Source organism: Falco punctatus (genome assembly GCF_963210335.1).
Source record: "Falco punctatus genome assembly, chromosome: 6".
Taxonomy (NCBI): domain Eukaryota; kingdom Metazoa; phylum Chordata; class Aves; order Falconiformes; family Falconidae; genus Falco; species Falco punctatus.
In genome coordinates, this window is record NC_137585.1 from 15,022,335 (window position 1) to 15,043,404 (window position 21,070).

At 42.2% G+C, this 21,070-nt stretch overlaps 1 protein-coding gene across 9 annotated transcripts in view; it reads right to left on the minus strand.

Moving 5' to 3' along the window:
• The window catches only part of PRR5 (proline rich 5), a 93,864-nt gene that overhangs the window by 54,612 nt on the left and 18,182 nt on the right, over window positions 1-21,070 (minus strand). For 2 of the 9 annotated variants that reach the window (XM_080390808.1, XM_080390814.1), the window contains one exon: window positions 15,441-15,572. The exons of 1 other annotated variant lie outside the window; for it this stretch is intronic. Coding sequence is in view for 3 of the 8 variants with exons in the window: in XM_080390810.1 (XP_080246936.1) it covers window positions 219-271 (53 nt within the window). In the remaining 5 variants the exon portion in view is untranslated. Of the gene's footprint in view, window positions 1-6; window positions 11,828-15,440; window positions 15,573-21,070 lie in introns of those variants that run through there. 6 more of the 9 variants (XM_080390816.1, XM_080390810.1, XM_080390813.1 and 3 more) reach the window with 6 other exon arrangements.

Below are 21,070 nucleotides of genomic sequence, written 5' to 3' on the forward strand. Positions count from 1 at the left end.
ACAAACCTTTAATCAGATCAACTCTGACGTCATCAACTGTGGTTAATAATTTCTCCAGTCCTTTCAAAAAATAAAAGTCGAATTTCTGGCTGCTGCTGCAGCACTTTCAAGGGGCCCCTTAAAAGCGCAGCTGCCCCAAGTGCGAGGGCTTCCCCTCCCCCTGTCCCCAGGCACCATGGCCCGGGAATGTTGCTCAGTGCTGCGGCGGCGTGCTCCACCTGTCGTGGGAACTGCTCGGCTCTTCCAGTGGCTTGGGGGGGTCTGCTAGCATTTCTCAACCTCTCCCTCTCTCTTCGCTCACAAATGGAAATGAAACTGGAGGGCAACGGACAGGAAAAAAAAAAAAAAAAAACAACCAAAAACCACCACCACCCAAGCAACCAATACTGACGCACTGAGACTTTATTGGAAAGTTTCATAACTGCCTGTGCCCTGCCATGTTACGACACTGCACACACGCGCTCTCGCTCCCTCACTCATACATATACATATGCACACTCCGGCGCTCCCTCTCTCCCGTACGCACACAGCACAGCCTCATGGCTCGCCTGGGAGGCTGCTTCGCCTGAAAGTGTCACATAAGCTACAAGATGGAAAGTATTTGCAAGCCACACAACTGCAGAATGAAAAGTGCTGATTTGGGTTTTAGCATTTTGAGGAATCTTTGGTGGTGCATAGAAAAGCTGGGTGCTTTGTCTTTCTCTGCCTTTTTTTTTCTTTTTTTTTTTAATTGAGATAACAGCTGCACAACTCGAGGCATACTTAGTTTCTACAAAAGCCCCAGGTGTCTTAGCTTCAAAGGAAAAATCTTTCTCTCTCCGACTGCAGCACTGGAGCTGAAGGTATATGCTGCTACAAGACTCCAGCCCATGCTTAGCTCGCTGTCACTCACTTGTGGTTCTGTTCTAAATTCAGGAGTGCCTGGCTCATCTGCTGGGAAGTAATGTAACAAAACAGCTATTAGCTTTCTCAGAAAATAAATTGTTTGCAATAGACTGAGCCAGAGCGTAAGAACTGCTTTTCTGTTGCTACAGCACTGCTCTGCAAATAGTCTGGTAAAAGCTACGACGGCTCCTTGCAGAGTAACCTTCCACTCACTGGAAAGGGGCTGCAATATAGAACAACTTAGCCTTCCTTTTATCTCCCACTTTCTACTTACTTTTTTCATCAGTGATAGCCTATTGTCTAGATTCAGGCTATAACTGGTTTTCTTTGTGTCCAAATAATATGGCGAAGCTTACATTACAGAAGAACTGAATTTCTCACAGAGAGATCTGCCCTATGTGCATCGTTTACCAACATATTTCAGTAAAAACTGATTCCTCTCACTACACCCCCGAACTCAGCTAAGCTTATTGCATATAAATATTTACTTCCATAATTTATATTTGGTATTACCTCTAGTTGCAGAACTACCTAGGGAAATATATCCATTTTTGCCTTGTGCTAGTTTTAGCAGTGGTAGTTTTACCCAGCTGCTTGGATTAGCATTACTTTGATTGTCCTTCCCACACCAAAAGCCTCAAGTACACAAATAAGCATCGCAGTAGACGGCACATAACATTTCACTTTGGAAGGAACCTGCAGCTCCACATCTAACCTATGTACAAAGGCATTGCTATCCCTGGTCTCTTTCAGATGTTTAAATCCTTCAAACAAATGAACAACAATCCACTATGTACACAGCAGCAAAAGGAAAACAAACACAACAATATATGGCTGTATTCTAAGGAATGAGATGGCTTCTACAGCATACAAATCAGTGACCAAAAATAGATACAGCAGAACACTGCTTTGTTCAAATCAGATGAAGGGCACTGAATTTCTGTGGATAATACAGCCTGGGAGAGCAGGAGAGCAGGACTCAGTCTGAGCTTCTGCTGAGGACTCAGATAAACATGCATCTACCCTGTTAAGTCAAACAACTAGTTAGATAAACCTGTAGCAATATAATTCCATCTAATTTCATCTTCCACCTAGTTCACTTGCCTTTCTGCTTCTCACTTGCTGTGAATTTGATAGGCCTTGCAAAACGTTATTATACTGGATTAAACTCTTGGAATTTTTAACTCTTTGATCCCTCAGCAGCATTGTAGACTTTACAAACTCTACCCTGATGTTGCCAGTATGTCAGCAGCTAAATAATAATGTTTCATCTGATTTTTTCCTAAAATCCTCAACTAGCTAACTGACTGAACCCAAGGAGCTGTTTTGTCAACCCTGGATATGCCAGACAATGCTGCAAAAAGCAGTACTTGGCTTCCTTATACAACGCTAAATCCCAAGAGGAAAAAGAAAAAAAAAAAAAAAAAAGAAAAAAGGACCTCTTTTCATCTGTATATTGAAATGTTACACCTATAGAAGTCAGACTGGTTTTATGCCACCCCATCAATCTCAGTAACCAGTAGTAGATTCAGAGGCGACACATGCACATAACACATGGGAGAGGCAGCATTCCAGTTTCCTGAAAAAATCTGAATTGAGGTAACAGAGCACAGGCTTTCTATATTCTTCTTCCTTCCTACAATTCCACCTGATGAAATGTGGATTTATGATAAAACAAATAATTTTCAAGAAGGGTTACCTCCACCCATAATTAGAGAGTAATACTTCACATTTACATTGTGCTGCGCGTCCATGGACATCCTTGACTTCACGGCATTCATTAATTCAGCCTGAGCAGCTCTTGGGTATGAAGGTAAAGGATACAATCCACACTTCAGCATTAAGAGTGAAGAAGAGAAAGGTGGTGTGAGTTGCCCAGGCCACCCCATGAGCAGGTAGCAGAGATGTCAAGAGATCCCAGGACTTCTACCTCCTGTTCCAGCACGCTATCAAGGGGATGCTGCAGGCACTGGGTAGCTGGGGACTCCTTGGGCCCAGGCAGCCAGAGGGCAATGCAGAAGACAGAGCTCCTCGCCAGGGCTTGAGATGCGGCTGTTCCTCTGTAGCCACTTGTGAAGAGAGTTGTCGCAATACAGCACTGCTTCAAGATCAAGAAGCTAAGTGGCAAAGACCGCTCGCTATTGGTCATGGAGAGGGATAAGAGCACTGACCGGACTAATTGGGAAGGAGGGGAGGACAGGGGATTGGTGGGAGCCCTCCTGTAGGCTCAGTAAGGAGCACTACAAGCTTCTTAAATAGAACTGCACTCAGCACATTTACAGAGCTGAGACTGTGAAGTACTGTTACGTTAATTCATTTAATCCCAGCATGCCATACACAGTGCTAATTCCACTATTTCACTCACACGAAACCTGCATCTCAAAGGTTAAGTGATTTAATCAAAGCCACATAACCACCTCAGTGTGGAAGGCACATCCAGCCCTAGCTCCTGCTCCCTCCCTTCCCCTCCAACATCTCCTCTCAGAAAAACAGGCCTGTCTCTACTGGAAGCCATTCTTTCATCCGCAGGGCCCACATCCTGCAGGTGACTACACAGCAAGTCCTGGAGCTGCCACAGTGCCAGAGACATAGGGGAATTCTGCTCACCTGGACTTACTTGCTATCTTGAGGCCTCAAACAATGTATGGTACATGAATATAGGCTGACAGCCCAGGAGGATTTATGCTGTTATTACAAGACAACATTGGCATACAGCTCCAGGACCTCGTAGCAAGCACAGCTTTTCAAATAATGACCAAGCGTAACTATGTAGTTACCTCCTGGTATGCCTGTAACACCTACAACATTCCCAACTGGAATCTGTGGTTTAAAGACTGTATTGCTGTCTCTAGCAAATGTGAAAAAAATATCCAGGCAGACCCCCCCAAGCATACACTTAGTTTCAAAAGAATAAGATTTGCTAAAAAAAAAAAAAGGAAAAAAGGACATCCTACATTTTATTTATGCAATGCTATATGAATTTTCACAGTACAATTGTATTGTCTTCTTGCAAGTTTCTTTTTGACCGTGATGAGAGAGGAAAGGCAGCAAAAAGCAACGTTCATGAACAGGAACTTTAAGAAATTCACAGTATATGAAATTTATAATAAAGCTGCCAATGCTGTGACTGCTAGGGTCAGTGTGTCTTTGGCGACACTGTTCTGCTACTGCAATGACAGGTTAACACTGCAGCGATATTGGTGCCAGTGGGAGGCTATAATCAGCAAGAGAATTTGCTATCTCAGCTTTATTCACCAGAGCTCTGCCATGTAAAAACCAATTCAATAAATAGAAATTTTAATTGGGGGGGGGGGGGGGAGGGAAAAAAAAAAAGCCTGATACTTTACTTTATCTCCCCTCCTCTTTTGGAGAAGAAAGCAGAAATCCCTATGGAAGTGCTTAATGGTGTAAGCTCTGTAAGTGAAGAACAAAGAGGTAAAGTGTATCTATGGCTGAAAGGAGTTAAAAACCTCCCTAGACAAATGCACTTTAGTTTTTCACCACACCACAAAACTTACGGCATGCCTCAACACATGCCAAAGCTCAGGAATTAGTCTTCTGAAAAAACACACTTCTTAAAGGCGCAGCACGTCCTGCTGCGCCAGCAGAGGAGGGGCAAGACAGAAAGGAAGGAGAGGTGACTATCAGGAAAAAAATAAAAAGAGTGGAGGGGTAAATGAAGTTGCAATCCTTATGACTCATCAATTCCTTTGCTACAATATGCACATAAAGCTCCTTTATCATCAGAAAACCAAGAATAATGAGAATAAAGTATGAAAACAAACAGGCCCTATTTACACCCTTCTCCCTCCATCTCACTGACTCTGCAACCTCTGGAGATAAAGGCACTCTCAAGGACAGTTTCTGCCTGTTGTTTATTGAGGCTGGTCACAGGACAGACTTGGGTTTGTTAGTCCTTTGCTTAATTTCTCTCCTCACCACAGCCAAGCACTGATTATTAAGAGGGGATCAGGGCTTACTGGGCCATTTATCAAACCTCTGAAACACCTCCGTGTACTCCCATACTTCTGCATTCTGAGACCAGTCATGCCCACATGACTGCAGTTGCCCCCCTTTAGACAGAGATGGGTTTTCTGCTCCTTCAGCTGCACGTAGGACTCACACATGGCATTTCATCTTTTATGCTGTGAAAAAGAAGAAATGTCCAACAAAGTATCTCCTTCCTAAGCAAGCAGAAGGTGACACCTAAGAAAAGTCCTTTGACTACTTCTAGAAAGGGATGCTCTGCCCCCCTCACCATTTCTGCTTTAACACCTACAAGCACAGTCCATCCTACAAAGCTTCAGACCCCACGCGCGAACAGCCACGGCTGCTGCAGTCCCACTGCCTGCCTTGGAGATACACTGGCTTGCACCAAACATGGACACCTGCAATCACTGCAGCCTGCGGAGGATCAGAGCCAATTTCCTGGACCTTCCCTACCCAGTGTTGTTCAATGTGAGGCAGAGCAACATGAATGTGCCTAGGAGACCTTCTCAGTAGAGACACCTGCACCTGAGCAAAGGAACATCTACACTGCAGCAACCACCCCTGTCTAGTTTCTTTTCACAGTTTTCTGCTGGATGACATTTCTTATCTGCTCACTGACTGTTTGAGCTTCTCAGTCTCCCCACCTTGCTCCCTTCCTGCCTCTCTGTCACTCTTTGCTCTTGTGCTCCCTCTTCATTTTTTGTCTTTCTTGGTTAGCCAATTCTTTCTCAGGCAAAGTTTTTAAATATAAAGAAAAAGGCAAGGAAAAAGAAAAAGGAGACTAAAACACTGGTACTTACAAGGTGTTTGCAAACCACTCCTCAGCTGGCTCTAAGGGAATCAAATCTTTGTCCTGCCTGTTTGGACTGTGAGCTCTTCTTTATCTCTTCTTTACCCTTTTCACTTGGTGTTTCTACTCCAGCTAGCAAAACAGTGCCCTGAGCTCAGAATAAGTCCCTAGTCACCAGCCTAATCTAACAGAGGTCATGAATCTAGCAATACCTGTAAGGAAACCTCTGCTCAAAGCATCCATGAAATCCCATCCCCTTTGCCAGCAGCAGTTTTTGGTTTACAGAGCAGAACAATGTAAGCAGTTCTTAAAATACAGTAGATAGCTAAATTGTTTATCCTTGTTCTTCAGGAGATAGGAATTAGGGGAGAATTAGGATAGGAATAGGCCTGTGATGCCTCCACCCAAAATATCAGGCTTTCCATCAAACTGCAATTCCCCTAGCTTGCAGTATCGTTCCTCATTATCTCTTTATAGGTTCTGGGAATTAAAGATAGTGCAGTGATCTGAATAAGCATGATAGTTATGTTGGAGGAGGTGAGGAGCAATGCTCTGGATTATAGGACCTGCAGCATTACCACTTTCCATTCACATCACCTCCAGGGAAGGAGGTGGGTTTCTTAGCATCAGACATGCCTGTTCCAGGTTTCACTGTTGCTCACTCACCAAATTCACAACTCATTGCAACCAGTGCATACTTCAAGGCAAGCCCACAACTTTGCTGTTACATGGAAGTCAAACCTGTAACTGTGAATTAAAAAGTAAGGTCTCAAGAGTTCTGATCAATAAGGAAATCAAATGTTTAAAATACTTTGTGCTCTTATTACAAGATCATGAGATAGTGGAAAATTAATCTTGCGAAGTAACTTGAGTGCATAATGCATACAATTTTTTTTCCTTCCTGAGCTCTATGTGAATTCCTTTCTAAATTGCCTATCTTGCATAATTTTAATTGGATCCCAGAACACCATGACCTTGATGCAGCAGCTACAGTATTTCAGTGCTGTCTTCTGCAGTTACATATGGTACAGTGCCTTCCAAATCTGTGAACCCTGGGAGATCGGAACTGTGTGCTGCGCAGTGCTGTTTTTCTTACATCCAAACATTTCTGATTCAAGGTCTTCCAAGAAGGCTCTTATTGCCTTGGAAGGTCACCAAGATAAAGAACCCACTTCAGTAACTAGCTGAGTTTCTAATAAACTGCACTGGTGGCCAGCTGTTAGTTACGAGTGATATCCTGGCTTTACTCTCAAAGCCAGGATATCGTTTGTGTGATATTCTCTCCAAGAATGTGAGCACGGCTGGAAACATGAACCATGCCTTGAGATTACTGCCACCTCTTGTGCATAAGTCAGGGAGGTCACCAGTACTGAGCAATGCAAGAAACAGCTCTGCAAATTTGAGGTATCTTCTGACTCTGGTGGTGCTATGCTGCTGTTACCCAAATGCTCTCTGGAATACATCTTGTAGTCCTGTAAAAGTCACAAAAGCTTGGCCTTCAATACAAATAGAGGCTTTCAGAAAATTTATTGTTCTCCCTTTGCATCACAAGGATACTCTTCTGAATGGAAAAATCACCAGAGAGATTTTAAAGGTAATCCAAAATTCCAACATCTAGCTGTGTAGTTGGACTCTGTAGCATTCAGCATGGTGGAACTTTCATTAGGAACTTAAAAATGGGGACCTTTTCTCATCTTTTCATACACACATGCTGAGACAGTCCCTGCAGACTGAGATACTAGGCAGTGGAAACAGGAAGGGTAAAAAAGGCCTTCATCACATAAATTATTGTACACTTGTATTATGAAGATTTTAAGTTTTCATTTCACCAGTTCAGCTGGTCCAGCACTATGACCTCCCAGTATGCATCATATCAGTGTTTTCTCAGGACGCTCTTGGAAATAACACATCTCAAAGGGCTGACTGCTGGAGTTTTTAGACTCCGCGGCAAGGTTTGGAAAAAATCCTTTCACTCTCACTCAAGCTCATCAGCCAGTCTCAATCTTCAATCAGACATCAACATGACATCACCATTTGAGTTATCACCTGGAAGGAATGCCTCATTATCAAGGAGGTAAGGCACATTCCATTACATTTCCTTCCAGAAAACATTTTTTTTTTCACCACAAGGTAGCAACAACTAGATAACCAGTAGATACTCCTCCCTCTCTAAAGTCAGCATAAACACCAGCCTCCTCAAGCTACTGAGGCATGCAATGGAAGAACAGTGGTGTCATTCCAAAGGTTTGTGCATCTTCAGCAGCTTTGTGGTACTTTTCCTGTTGCTCTTTCCTGACGAGTCCTGCTGCTCCAGCTTTCTTGTTCACCAAGCTTCCCTTAGTCACTTCAAATGATCTGTTCTCCAAACTTAGGCTATATTAACTTTTCATTGCAAAGCAATTCAAGCTCTCTAAACAAGTGGAAAACTAAAATTCCTTTCTCATCTCCCCTCTGAGGGACTGCTGGGACCATAAAAGTTTTAAGCTTCATGGTATCAGGGGCTGTTAGCCCTCCAGGATCTTTCAGGCTTGCTGCTCTAGGGCCAGCAGTTTGAAAGCCCATGCAGATTAAGTTCCCCCACTCCAAAGCAGAAAGATAAGGACTTATCTTGAGCAAGGCTCCCAGATGCTCCCCTGGACCACTGGGATCCTGCTACCAAAAGCCCTGGGCCATTATTTCTAGAACGCATGGCTCTTTCATAGAGAAAGCCATAGGCCAAGTAGCACCAGGCCTGCAGCCAGCACTTGCTTGAATTGCTTCCTGCAGAGCATACTCCATTTGGGGAACGTCACTGATAAAAATAAATAAATTTAAAACCTCTCATGAGTGTGGAAAACTGGAATGTGGTGAGCTCCACGCTCAAATCTCTGTCTCAAGACCTTTTAATATACTTTGGTCTTCATAAATAGGGTAGTTCTAAACTTCACGAACTTAACATTTGCATGGTGAGACAGGGTAATCGCTGAGAGGAGCATCACAGGATGACAAAGCTCGGCCTCATGGAGAAACTGCTGCCTTTGCTCACCCTGACTCAAAATCTGGCAAACTTTATGTCAGCCTACTTTTTTTTTTTTTTTTAATTTCAAGCCCATCTGAGCTCCATGGCAGGTATCAGCCTTATGACACCTGAAGGGCTGAAGAGCTGAGGTGATGAGGATGCCTGCGAGGGCAGCCAGGCCATGCTGGGCCTGTGTCCTCCTCAGCAGCATGGGGGCTGCTGCAGCTGTGCTGAATACCCCCACCCACCAGCTGCGTGTGGAGAAAGCCCTGAAAACAGCCATGTAACACACAAAAAAACCAGTGAAAAATGCACCGTAACACCTGTGAAGGCATGCTCCCGGGCACGTTGCTTTTAACTAGAGTTTAACTTTTTGACAGAGCCCCTCACAACCTGTTACGGCCTCCTCTGGGTGGGATGCACATTAGCATGGCCACGCTGAAGAGAGGCTGCCAAGGAAGTGGTGTCACTGCTGCTTGCCAGCGGCAACAGATCCCTCCTTGTGGGCCGCACTGCGCCCCGAGTCCTGACAGCGGCAACGGGGCAGGGCTGGGGCTGCCGGCCGCCACTGCGACCCCTGCCAGCTGGGTGGCCCCGCCGGCCTTGGTGGAGGCGACACAAAATGGCAGCCAGGGCGGCCCGCCGAGACCCTGAACGCCTGACAGCTTGGCCAGAGGCCCCATGCCTGAAACAGCTTAACTCCCGCAAACATTTATAAATTGACCACTGTTCTGTCTTGTGTGGGTTTTTTGATATGACACGTCAATCTTCTGGTTTTCCAGACAGCATGAAAGGGGCAGCAACAGCAGGGCACACACAGCAGGCCCAGTTACCTCAGGCAGCGTGCAGGGGCAGCGGTGTGTCACCCCCTGTCCAGAGGGTGACAAAAATCTGAGGCCAGTTCCCCTCCCTGGTGGGAGATGCTTCCCGCGGCACACCTTCCATCCTGGGCAAGCCAACAGAACCTCCTCCCCTCCCACTTTTGCTCTGTTCTTCACAGCCCAGCATCGAGTAGGGGGCAAACCACCACCGCATGTTTAAGTGCTGCTTTTCTTGTTTCCCCCCTTTCGAGCCGTGGCCACCACAAGCAGTGGTGATGAGGTGGGTCGGAGCGGCAAGGCGCACCGGCAGCTTCCAACCAGCCAGGGCATCTGGGCATCTCCAGGCGGCTGCAGGGGGTCCCCCACCACGCTCCTGGCATGCACCCAAAAAGCAGCCGTGGTACCTTAAGTCTTCTAGTTTTGCTGTTCATCTGCTTTTCACCAGGACACACATCCATAAAGCTTTAGTCCCTGCTCTGATATTTTGGTGCCTACAAATTTGTAAGGCACTGATGAAAAGATAGACACACACTTTTTTTTTTTCTTCCCATTCCCCCACCCACCCCCCAGACTCAGAAAGGTCAGATTCAGAATTAATTTTGTCCTGTGTAATGTTTTGGCTTGGTTCATATTTATTCCAAGTGAGTTCACCCATTTCTGCTGCAGAAGTAAAAGGTCATGAAACCAGTGAATTCTCCCTCTCCTAAAAGGGGCGAATCCCTTCTAGGGAGTGAATCACCAGTGAAGTGTACAAAAAAAAAAGAAAATGCAAAAATATATTCTGTGGGACTGTTATCACAGCTGGGTGCAGTTATAAAACTCACAAGGGCACTCTGGCTGCCATTTGCTTGCATCAATTTTTAAGCCGTTTGTTTAATTTGATTGATAAACACAGGGGAAAAAAAGTAAAACAAAACTTTTACCTTTCTGCTAAGGGAAAAAAAAAAAAAAAGCAGCCATCTTGCTTTCTGCATTATTTGGCTATGCAGCAGTAGAAGCCAACTATGCACAAAGATTTGGCCAGACTGGGAAAAGGGAGGAGGACAGGGAAGGGAGCCTTGAATCACTTTATACGTTAAATAAATTGAAAACAATCCTGGCTCTCAGCTAATACTCAGCATGTTAAAAAGGAGGTATGTGCATGTGTATAAATGTGCATGTCATTATGTTAGTTTTGTCATCTGTTTTAGAGATTGACTCCAACAGAGAGTTTTGGATCCAGATTTGAATACTCTGAGCAAGGAGAGTATCCAGAACTGAACTTTTGATTCAAGCTGGCATAAAGATAAATGGCTTTTTGTATCTGTGTTTATGGTTCATTGACTCCATTTGGGTTTCCTTGGTTTGTTTAGTATAAGAATTGCATGTGTCATATGAAACGTAAACACATCTAAACTTACTCTGCTGAAATAAAATAGAAAATTTCAGTGATTGCTTACTGTAGTGTATTGCTTCCTACCTAATGCTTTCAACAGAAAATATTCAGGGTTCAAATACTCTGAACCATTTTGTTTTAAAGGCAAAAGGCTTTTCAACTCTATTGTTGGTATGCAGTAGTGTTAAAAAAACCCCAAAAATAGGAGCCTTAATTTCTAGAGGCTGAATCCTTAATATCGTGTAACTGTCCCTATGAAGGGACTAAACTTTTATAGCCAAAACCAAAGGCATCCAAAATTATTAGATACTTTGTTAAATCCTAGTTAAGAGGCTTAATGAAAACATGACCAGGACCCACTTGCATTTCACATGTTTTCTTACAGCTTTATCAAGAAGTTCTATCTAGTCATCAGTATTAGGTGCTGAACAGTTAAAAGTCCCATTTAAGTTCAAATGGGGAACACAAGTTCTAAAGAAATAATAAAATTTTTTAAAAAATCCATTTTCAAGCCCACATCATGATTTTTTGTACTAGGCATATGACTTTTAAAGGCCTTATTTTGTTAATCCTTATTATTTAACTTTTGGAAGATTATTCAGACCTCAGTGAGGTGACCTGTCCTCCTTTTCTCAGCTCTGTGAAAGTTGTTTGGGTTGCAGTTGTGTGGAGTTGGGGGTAAAAAAAAAAAGAGAGGAATGAAAGACACTATCTTCTCCTTCCTTTACTTAAAGCAAATTTAAATGTAATAAATGTAAGACTTAAGTTGTTATATAGTTGAGTTATTTTACATACAGTTAGATAGGTAGATCTATACATAGAATACTTATGTTTTTATCTACACTTTACTATTGTCTGCATTCTACTGAGATGGTAAATAAGTAACAGGAAGAAGACTGGAAATAGCATCTGAAATAATTCCTTCCTTTTGATTAAATTCTCTGTAACAGCTTGAAAAGGGACAAGACACTCTTGATCACAGTGACCTTGGAGGTCAGAGCTGGAAGGTGCAATTAAGACACTCTTGTGATAAAGTTCAATCACTCTACCTTGGCCTTCCATTTTTTGAGCTCATTCAGCACTCCTAGGAAATGAGGTAATAAACATCAGGAGTGGGATATGTATGTCTCACAAGTGGAGATGTACAGGAAAATCCAGACCTCATTCTGTAGTTGCTGGAGAAAACTGGGCATATATATCCAGGGTGCACCTCATCACATCCTATAAAAGGTATTTAAAGCTGGTCAGGAAAGTCGTGCTGGGGATGTGCCTGTTCTCTCCACCAATTATAAAGAGAGCATAATGTGAGTAGTTCAGATGTGGATATGGTATTCCAAGCTTTAAGTACCTAAAATTACACGAGATTAATGTCATCCCCAGTCTGTTATCGCCTGATTGATCATGATACAAGTGTAAATAATCTGGCATCCTACTAATGAATGTTTAATTTCCTCAAGTACATGCTCTGACCCTAAATGAAGAGACCTTTGGGAGCTATCTTTGGTTCATAAACTCAGCTGGTATTTCAGATAGGGAGATATTTAATTAGGAATATTTCTAGGAAAGTCTGCTGCTGACCAAACTGAGAGAAAAGGACAAAGTTCGCACTCTTTGTGGGACAGCTTCAACGGAAAGGCAGATGGGATTTCCTAGTTAAGAGCATCTCCTGACTAGGGAATCCACTGAAATTTTAGGAAAGTGTTTTGCTGAGAGTAACACCCACTCCAGCAGTGGACAAAGAGAATTAATAAATAAAAATACTGTCAGGTTCTCCTCTTTGTATTGGAGAAGGAAAAAAAAAGGGAGGAAACAGTTAGAACTTTGCCAGGAACTTCTCATAATACTAATTATGAGAAGACTGAGTGCTTATCAGCTGTGACAGTAAACACTGCTAACCTCCATTATTATCTCAACACTCTGCTACTGACTTCTGTCTCCTTGTGAGCTCAGCAAACATACTACCTGGCTGTTCTGATGAGGCTCCTGCCATCCCAAGGCTTCTGCATGTACTGGGTTTGAAACCTGTGACATTTCCATGGCATAATATGGGACATCCAGATAGTAAAAACTATGTGCAGCCATTTAAAAAGACCATGGCCTGCAGATGTAAACTAGTGGGGGCCTGAAACCTTCAATATGTGTTTTCTACAGACCTTGTTACAGTAGGACCAGACTCCTAAGACCTTTAAATTATATCATACCACAATGAATAGCAAATAATAAATGTAACTGTGAAAATATGCACACTGTTGGAATATAAAGCTTGAACACAATAAAACTGTAAGCATCACTTAAAGTCTATTATAGTACCAGCAAGTTACGGCTTTTGCAATGAAAAAAACCCCAAGTGGTTATAAAATGCTGGGTTTGCAGCAGGCAGGCAGCGTTTTTTCATAAGGCATTGGTATTCCCAGTCAGCAAACACTCTGTCAGGGTGGTGGCAAGTTGCTCCAGGCATAATGTTTAATAATGCCTTCTTGTGTGGTGGGAACTCTGATCTGACTGTCCATTATAGTAAGGTTACGGATTACATAGTAACCTATAAACAGTTTACAATGGGATGGTTTGGAAATGCTCTGCTAGAAACAGAAGGCATGCACATGTGTGTCTGTTTACTCTGAGGGGCAGTTATTTAGCATACCAACAATAAAAAGTTTAACAATTAACAAAACAAAGGTGGAATATTCACAGTGAACTTTTCAAAATATTTCAGGGAAGCATTAGAGCAGCTTTTAGTTCTGCTGGCAATGGCTGAATCCTCCTAGCAGCTGTATTTGGAGTTGGTGCTGACAGAACTCATGTTTGGTAATAGGTTAGTTGGGAGACGGCTAACTTAGTTAACAGCAGACATGGGTATTTGTTTTAGAGAAGGTTGCAAAGTTCAGGAGCAGAGATTTCTAGGGTATGCTTGAAGACGTGGGCAGAGGTAGCAGGGATTTCCTGAGTTATACCCTAATTCTTCCCTCCAGTTTTCCAGAGGAATCACTTATAAGGAGAAAAGCGATGCCCATACCCAAATGCCTCATGACCTGTGACAACCAAGTTCCCATGGTGCAATACCCCCCCCTCTGCTGCTGATACTGCTCACTCCTTAGGGAATCCAAAGAGGCAGCAGCTAACACCACCCTGGAAATCCTTAGGGGAAAAAAAGTACAGCACAAGTAAAAATTAGTTCTCTCACTTTTAAACATCTGTGCCCAGCCTACAGACCAAGCTAAATTCTGCTGCAGGTCACAGCCTTGCACTGGATTATGGTGCAAGGCCCTGGTGGGAGCTGCAGCTTAGAGGGGACCATTTACCCCTGCAGCCTGAGATCAAACCATGTAACCACTGTAGCAAAATCCAGCTCCACTGCAATGAAGTAGCATGGACTAGGCATTCCCATCATTTACTGCTTGATACAAACTGGAAAGAAAGCACGCATTACTGCCAAGTAAATCACAATGTAAGTTTTCAAGAGCAAACTCTTCAGAAAACACCTCTTTGCTTAAAACCACAGGAAAAAAAAAAAAGTTGAAGCCATGGCAGAAGCTCGATTCTGCAGCTTAGTGACAAAGTAAATAAATCTTTAAGAGAAAATAAGTCTCTTAATACATTCAGAAATAAAATTATTTTGGAGGAGGAAACTGACAATTGTTTTCTGAGAAAATTTCTAAGTTGCTTTGAATAAATAAGAACTACTACATGTGATGATGTTAAAAAAAAAAAACAGAACACTGAAGACAGGTTAAGGGCATTTACTTTCCTTTCACATAAATGCAGACACACACCCCCATACACACACTCCTTTAATGACTAGCATGTACAGAAAGTGATTTCAGGAAATGTGTAAAAATTTCCTCCTGCCTAAAACCCTTGACTCTCAAACACAGATCCAATTATAGCAATGAATTTTAAGGAACTCTAGAGGTTGTGCCAAGCACCTCTGCAGAAACAGCTGCAGCTGTCTAAGATACTACTACCGCTCAGCTGTTCAGGGCTGCTGCTTGCCACACCCACATATACATCAATCAGACATAAATCGTTAGAGAATTCCTTGTATGCTTCCATGCACAGTCAGCTTGGGCAGCTTAATCTGTTTCTGCAACCGTCCTCTGACTGTGATCTTGGTGAACAGTATCTGAACCCTTTCATTCAGCTTGAGGTTGCTGTGATGGGTAACACCTGAGCTTTGGCATCACCCACTCTGGCTCTCTACTTCAGGGCTTTTTTCCCCCCCAAGGACATGAAGTTATTTAGAGGCTCCTCTCAGAGTGCAGAAAATTCAAGCAATTTTCTATATTGCTTGCTCACAACCCTGATTCAGCTGTAAATAGATTCACAGCTGAAAGTTCATGCATACCATTTTTTAAGCTGCACTAAAGCTAGAGGGGTATAGACTGACATGAACTGATGTTAAGAATCTCAAAGTACTACAGCATTATTCAGATATTTTTCTATGGTAGGAAATACAGTGGGTTCTGTGGGAAATTTTGGAAGAAAGATGTTAAACCTAGTGAGTCCAACCAAACTAACTCTCTGGGTATCTGAAATTGGAAACATTTTCCAGTTGCAAATAGTGTTGCAGAAACATGTGCTTACCTGCTAAAGGGAGATGAAAACAGGACTGAATAGCAAACAGGGAACACTCTGCAACAGGTTTCCGAGTCACATGAAAATTCTTGACAGATGATACAAGTTGGTTGAAAAAAGCCCCTTGCAAAAAAGGCAGCTCTGCAACAAAAGATGGACAAGTAGTAATATTGCAAATACTGCTCTTCTAGGAATTGTTTCTTAGGAGTGCACCAATAAGCCTACACATGAAATGCAGAAGTGCAATAATCAGTGCCATTCCACCTCATCACTGACAGAACTGAATGTTTCTTCTTGCACTTTTATTATCTTTGAGGGGACAGACTTATTGACACCAACACTAAGAGCTACACTCACACTAAGGAGGGTAAGAGTCTCCATGAGCACACACTGTGCAAGTAGTTCTGTGTTCCAGCACTTAAGAGGTGACAGAAAAAGGTTTGAAATATGCTGCATGATCTGCGGTCATCACCTTTGGAGAGCAGCTGTCCTATAAGGCCCAGAAAAGCCCTAAATGCATCATTCAGAAATACTCAACATTCCTTTTTAGGCCTTCAAATTATGGCTGTAATTATCATTGCCTGTTCCAAGCTGGTCTTGAAGTGCCTCCCTGAGATGACTATTATCACAATAAACCACCCCAGAGTGGGTATCTCGGTGCAGCACAGAATTTACCATTGTTTGACTTCTAACTCCAATACAAACATCTTCATAATTTAAAGATAATTATTTTTTAATCACTGGTCAATAAGTATAAAACACTAAAAAACTTATTATAAAAAAATATAAATACACATACATACACACACATATCTGCATCCCTATTCTGAGTACAGTTCTTCATGCCTTGCACTTTGCATAGTCATTAGTACCAGCTCTAACACATTGCTAATTTTCACTAGGACGTGACATCCTTTTTGGCTCAGTTTATCCCGGGTACAAACTGCTTTTGCTTTTGTTTTGTGGCATTTCATAGCCATTTTGCAAGCACGTAAATAACTGCATGTGATTAAAAATACTTCCTTTAAGGTTAATCTTGCCTGCATTCGAGAACTAAATAGTCCCCTTATACTCCCACCTTTTGTCTGCTCTATGGGTGCTGGCTTCATTCTGGTACCGCTTACTTTAGTCAAAACAAGAGGTGTTAGTTTAAGTAACAGTGTTCTGCAAAGACAGTGCATTTTGACTGCAATGCGTTAAGAAGCACACACATAAGCAGCTCAGCAGACAGCCTGCAGAATGGCAGAAATTACCCGCAGTTTGTAGGCTACAGAGCCATGAACTGTTATGTTGAGTACCTGGGTGCAAGGCAGGGGAAGGAACCTTCTCAGTGACGTGTGTGCATCTGTGAGATGACACAAGTAAATTTGCAGTGAGGGATGTATAGCAAAAACACAAGATACGAGCATAGTACACTGGATACAAACATGCTCTACCAACAAAAACTCCTGTGGACACAGCTAGGCATTGGACTAGTATATGAAAAACTGCTCTAAGCAAAGCAAGTTATATCAGACTAGCGCTTCTTTGATACAGCTGGGTTTCTATTAGGAGTGTCTGCCAAAACTGCTGGAGTAGTCAGGTCCAAACTGAGGTCTTCCAAAAGCTATGACCAACTGATCTCAGCTGGAGTGGATACTACCAAAGCATGTATCCAAAATAATAGGTCTTGTCATGAATGTTGGCTTTGTTTCCCTCCCTCCTTAAAAGGCAAACTGAAGAAGATTCTTAATCTTCTAATTTCAAGTGTATGAGAAATCCCACTGCGTTTAGACAGATCTGATGGACACGAAGTGTAATAATAGCCATTTGGTTCTCAAAAGCTTAGATGCTTATGGGTATGAAAAGAGTGTTTTGCATGGAGATCCTGCTTTGACATTTCTATGCTAGCAGATAAAAAAAATAATCCTCCATTTTGCCTGTAATCTGTGATAATTTGATTAGCTGAGATAATAAACCAACATCATAGCACTATTCTTCAGGATCTGTTGGGGTTATTTCAGAATAAAACTCCACTGCCCTTTTTATTTAAATCGACCTAACTTTGATGATCAAAGCTCAGCTATTCCATCAATGCATGCATGAAGTATAGATTTTAAAAAAAAAAACTTGTGAATTACATTTATCTTGCTTTCATCTAATATCTTGTATATCTTAAACTATTTATAGGTTCAGGGGAAAGAGAAAAAAGAGAATGCCTGGGAAAAAAACAACCCATGATGCTGTTGTACAGAAGTTCCAGGAGACTGTAATTAAGCATATTCCTCACACCAGCTGAGCAATCAGTATGTTATTTTGGCAGGTAAAGCAAATCAAAAATTCATACAGCCTTTTGTTATCAAGTATTGATGCCATGCCTTAAACCAGACATTTCCCAGAGGCAGAATTTCAGAACTGCTTTACAGTTTTCTCAGGCTCATACTACTTACCCAATCCCTCCACCTTGCTATAGGGAAAGCAGCGATACAAGTCTCTGAGGAGAATCACTATGAACAACCCAAAATACTTTTTCAGGGATAACTGTCATGTTGTAGCTTTAGAGACCTCCTGATCAGCATGGAGAGAAACACGACTGCAGAGATTTTTGGACCCCAAAGCTGCCACAAATCCAGATTTGGCTCAAACTGCTCTGAGCTGCAGGGCAGGGTAATTTCCAGGTATATTGTGTGGGGGGCAGAAGAGAAAAAGGTGGAGCATGGCTGGTGATGCTGCTTGAGAAAACAGCTAGTTTGAAATTTGTTCAAAACCAAAATGCTCTTTCTGTCAGAAAGGCTAGTTGTGCAAATGCTAGAGAGTATTCAAAAATATAGGGTAAAGCAAAGGATCATGCATCACAGGTGCATTACAAAGAATACATTAATATAACTGCCCTCCTTTTTTAAGTGACTAACTTACTTGTGAGTGTGGGTGAAATTCATTTCTCATATAGCATGAACTTGCTCGGGAAGGGAATGCGAGCTGCTCCTCAGGACTGGCAAGAGCTGGTGTAAATCAGTATTTCAGTGGAGCTGACACAGTTGCCCCACTTACACCTACCGCTCAGCCAGCTACAGCCAGATGAGTCAGTCACATGGCTGTCATTTTAGGTATTACTGCACACGTCTTTCAATTCAGCTACGAGTGGCCAGCAAATAAGCTCTATCATTTCAGTGACTGCAGCTACACAGGTACAAGCCAAGAATCAACGCACTGGCTGGAAATGGTGATTGCAATCAAACCACAATCAGCCTGGCAGGGTGACATGACCAAAGTCTGTTGTGCAAAAACCCAGAGCAGCACCGTTATGGACCTTTTTCTACTGGAAGATTTTAACTTGGGGCTGCAATGACCGGGAAGCATATCAATGGCTGGAAATTGCAAAGGCTTGGTCACTACTTTCAGAATTTTGCAAGCTCAGCTCAATCAACCAGAAGCGTGGAAAAAAAGCACGTTGGAAGAATGAAGTGAAAAGACATCGATATAAACCATAACATCTGTACTCTTGGCTTTATTCCCCGAGTTCCATACATGTAGATTTTCCTTAGGCTAGCTAAGCTTTATTTCAGTCTATGAAGTGGCTTTTTGTGCTCTTAGCCTTCCCCTCCCCAGCCACTTAAGAAGCCAGTCTACAACTGGTTCCAACAACGCAAACCATGGAGTTCAGACTATGCTATACCTGGCTTCCCAAGCACCTTGGATCACTCTTCTCTCAGATCTGTGAACGATTTGCAGGTATAATTTTTTTTTTCCTTTTTTTTTGCCAGAAATAAAAAGATGGCAATATGTCTTCTGGGCTTTAATTCCCTGATCTTTCTCCTTTAGAGAAGTATTTCACTTTAATGGAATTAAAGCTCATACCACAAATTCAAATTACAACTGAAGGATGAATTCTGGCTACAGAAATGGATAGGGAACCCCCTGTTGACTTTCCCTGGGGCAACATTATACCTCAGACAAACAAGAAGATTGTTTTTAAAGCTGACTTCTCATAGATGGGTATTTTTTTTTTTTTTTTTTTACTGACAGACTCTTTCTGTTGCATGTATTGCTGAGTTTCTTTTCTGCAGCAATAGCGACACTTAATCTGCTTTTATATCTCTGAGGACATAAACTTATAGAGACAGGAACCTAAAGGCAGTAATTTCTCCTGACAATCCTTGGTGTTACTCTTAAAAGAAGTCAGATGAAGAAGTTATAGAAAGCTCTGCATTAAAAGAAGTGTCTAATTTCACTCCATGGAGACAAAATTCAAATATACCAAAACAAAAAAAACCAAAACCTTTAAGGGGCTAATTACAGGATTACCCTTGTCTAAAAGCACCAGAAGATCTCCTCTGTTATCTCACATTATGACTTTCTCCACACTCAAAACTGCTACTTAAAATCTCTCTCCACACTCAAAACTCCATCAACTCCTATTTTAAACGTCTCTCATTCTACATTTCCTATAGACCAGAACTTAAATGTAAGGACTAATTGATTGCACGGACAAGTGGCACACAGATAACTGCAAGCATGCTTGCACAAATGTAGGTGGTGATGCTCCATTTTGCAGACAGCACCTTGTGAACTGGATTTCACAGCACCCCAAGTTTAATTTGGATTTAAGTGAAAATATCTCACAAGCAAAGCTTGCAAATGCAACTACATCACTGCCAGCATTTCCATGCTGCAAGCAGGCTGTGAATTTAATTGTAGAGGTAAAACAGCAACACATTTTTCAAGGGCTAACTACGACTTAACAAAACAGACACACAAAAAATCCTGACGGCAGTGCTCATCAAATTCATAAAAGTCTTTATTGACTAACATTTTTAAATCTTTCTGCACTGACCTGGCTTTGATTTAATGAAAATTATAAAAAAATATTCAACAATTTTAGCAGGAAAATACTGGAAAATCCTATTCATAATGTGCATCATTTTAAGCTAAATCCATATTCGATTTTAAGTGCCTTAGTTTACAGGCTGCCCATTTAAAGGTCTCACATGTAAGTCAACATCCCACAGCAATCTCAATAAGACATTAAAGCTTCACTTAACTCAGGGAAAAGGGTTCTTGGAGGGTGAATGCAGCATAACCAAACACTAAAAGTTCCCTTTGAATTTTCCACAGGCCCTTTCAGGACAAAACAGAAAGGTCTCTCCTTTGCTTCCATTAAAGCACTCAAATTCATGAATTTTTGAAGCAGCGTTTGAAGGGTTTTACTGGGAAAGGATGCAGTGAGTGTAAATGAGGGCATTTTGGAAGAATTTCACCTGAGCACCCGCTGACACCCCTTTGGTGGCTCAGTCACTTTAGGCAATCTCACAGACGGGGTCTGTCAATTGCTTTACCCCTGTATTTGAGAACTGAGCAAATTCAGCCAGGATTTTTTACACAGCATCTGGCACTATCTCTGTAGCAACATTTGTCCAAAAATAACAACAACCAAAAAAAAAAACCCAAAACAAAGAAACACAAGAGTCGTTCCCCTTCAGCTACCTTTGTTTTTAACTGAAATGCCAACATTTCTTACTGGCCTCCTTCCTCATTCCCAAGAACTGTGGGAGGTGGAAAAACAAAAAGGGAACATTTCAATTTGTCTTCTCATTTATAATCAATTCTTGCACTGCGAGGAGGTCCTGCCCACAGCCACCCTCACCCCAGTCCCTCTCCGA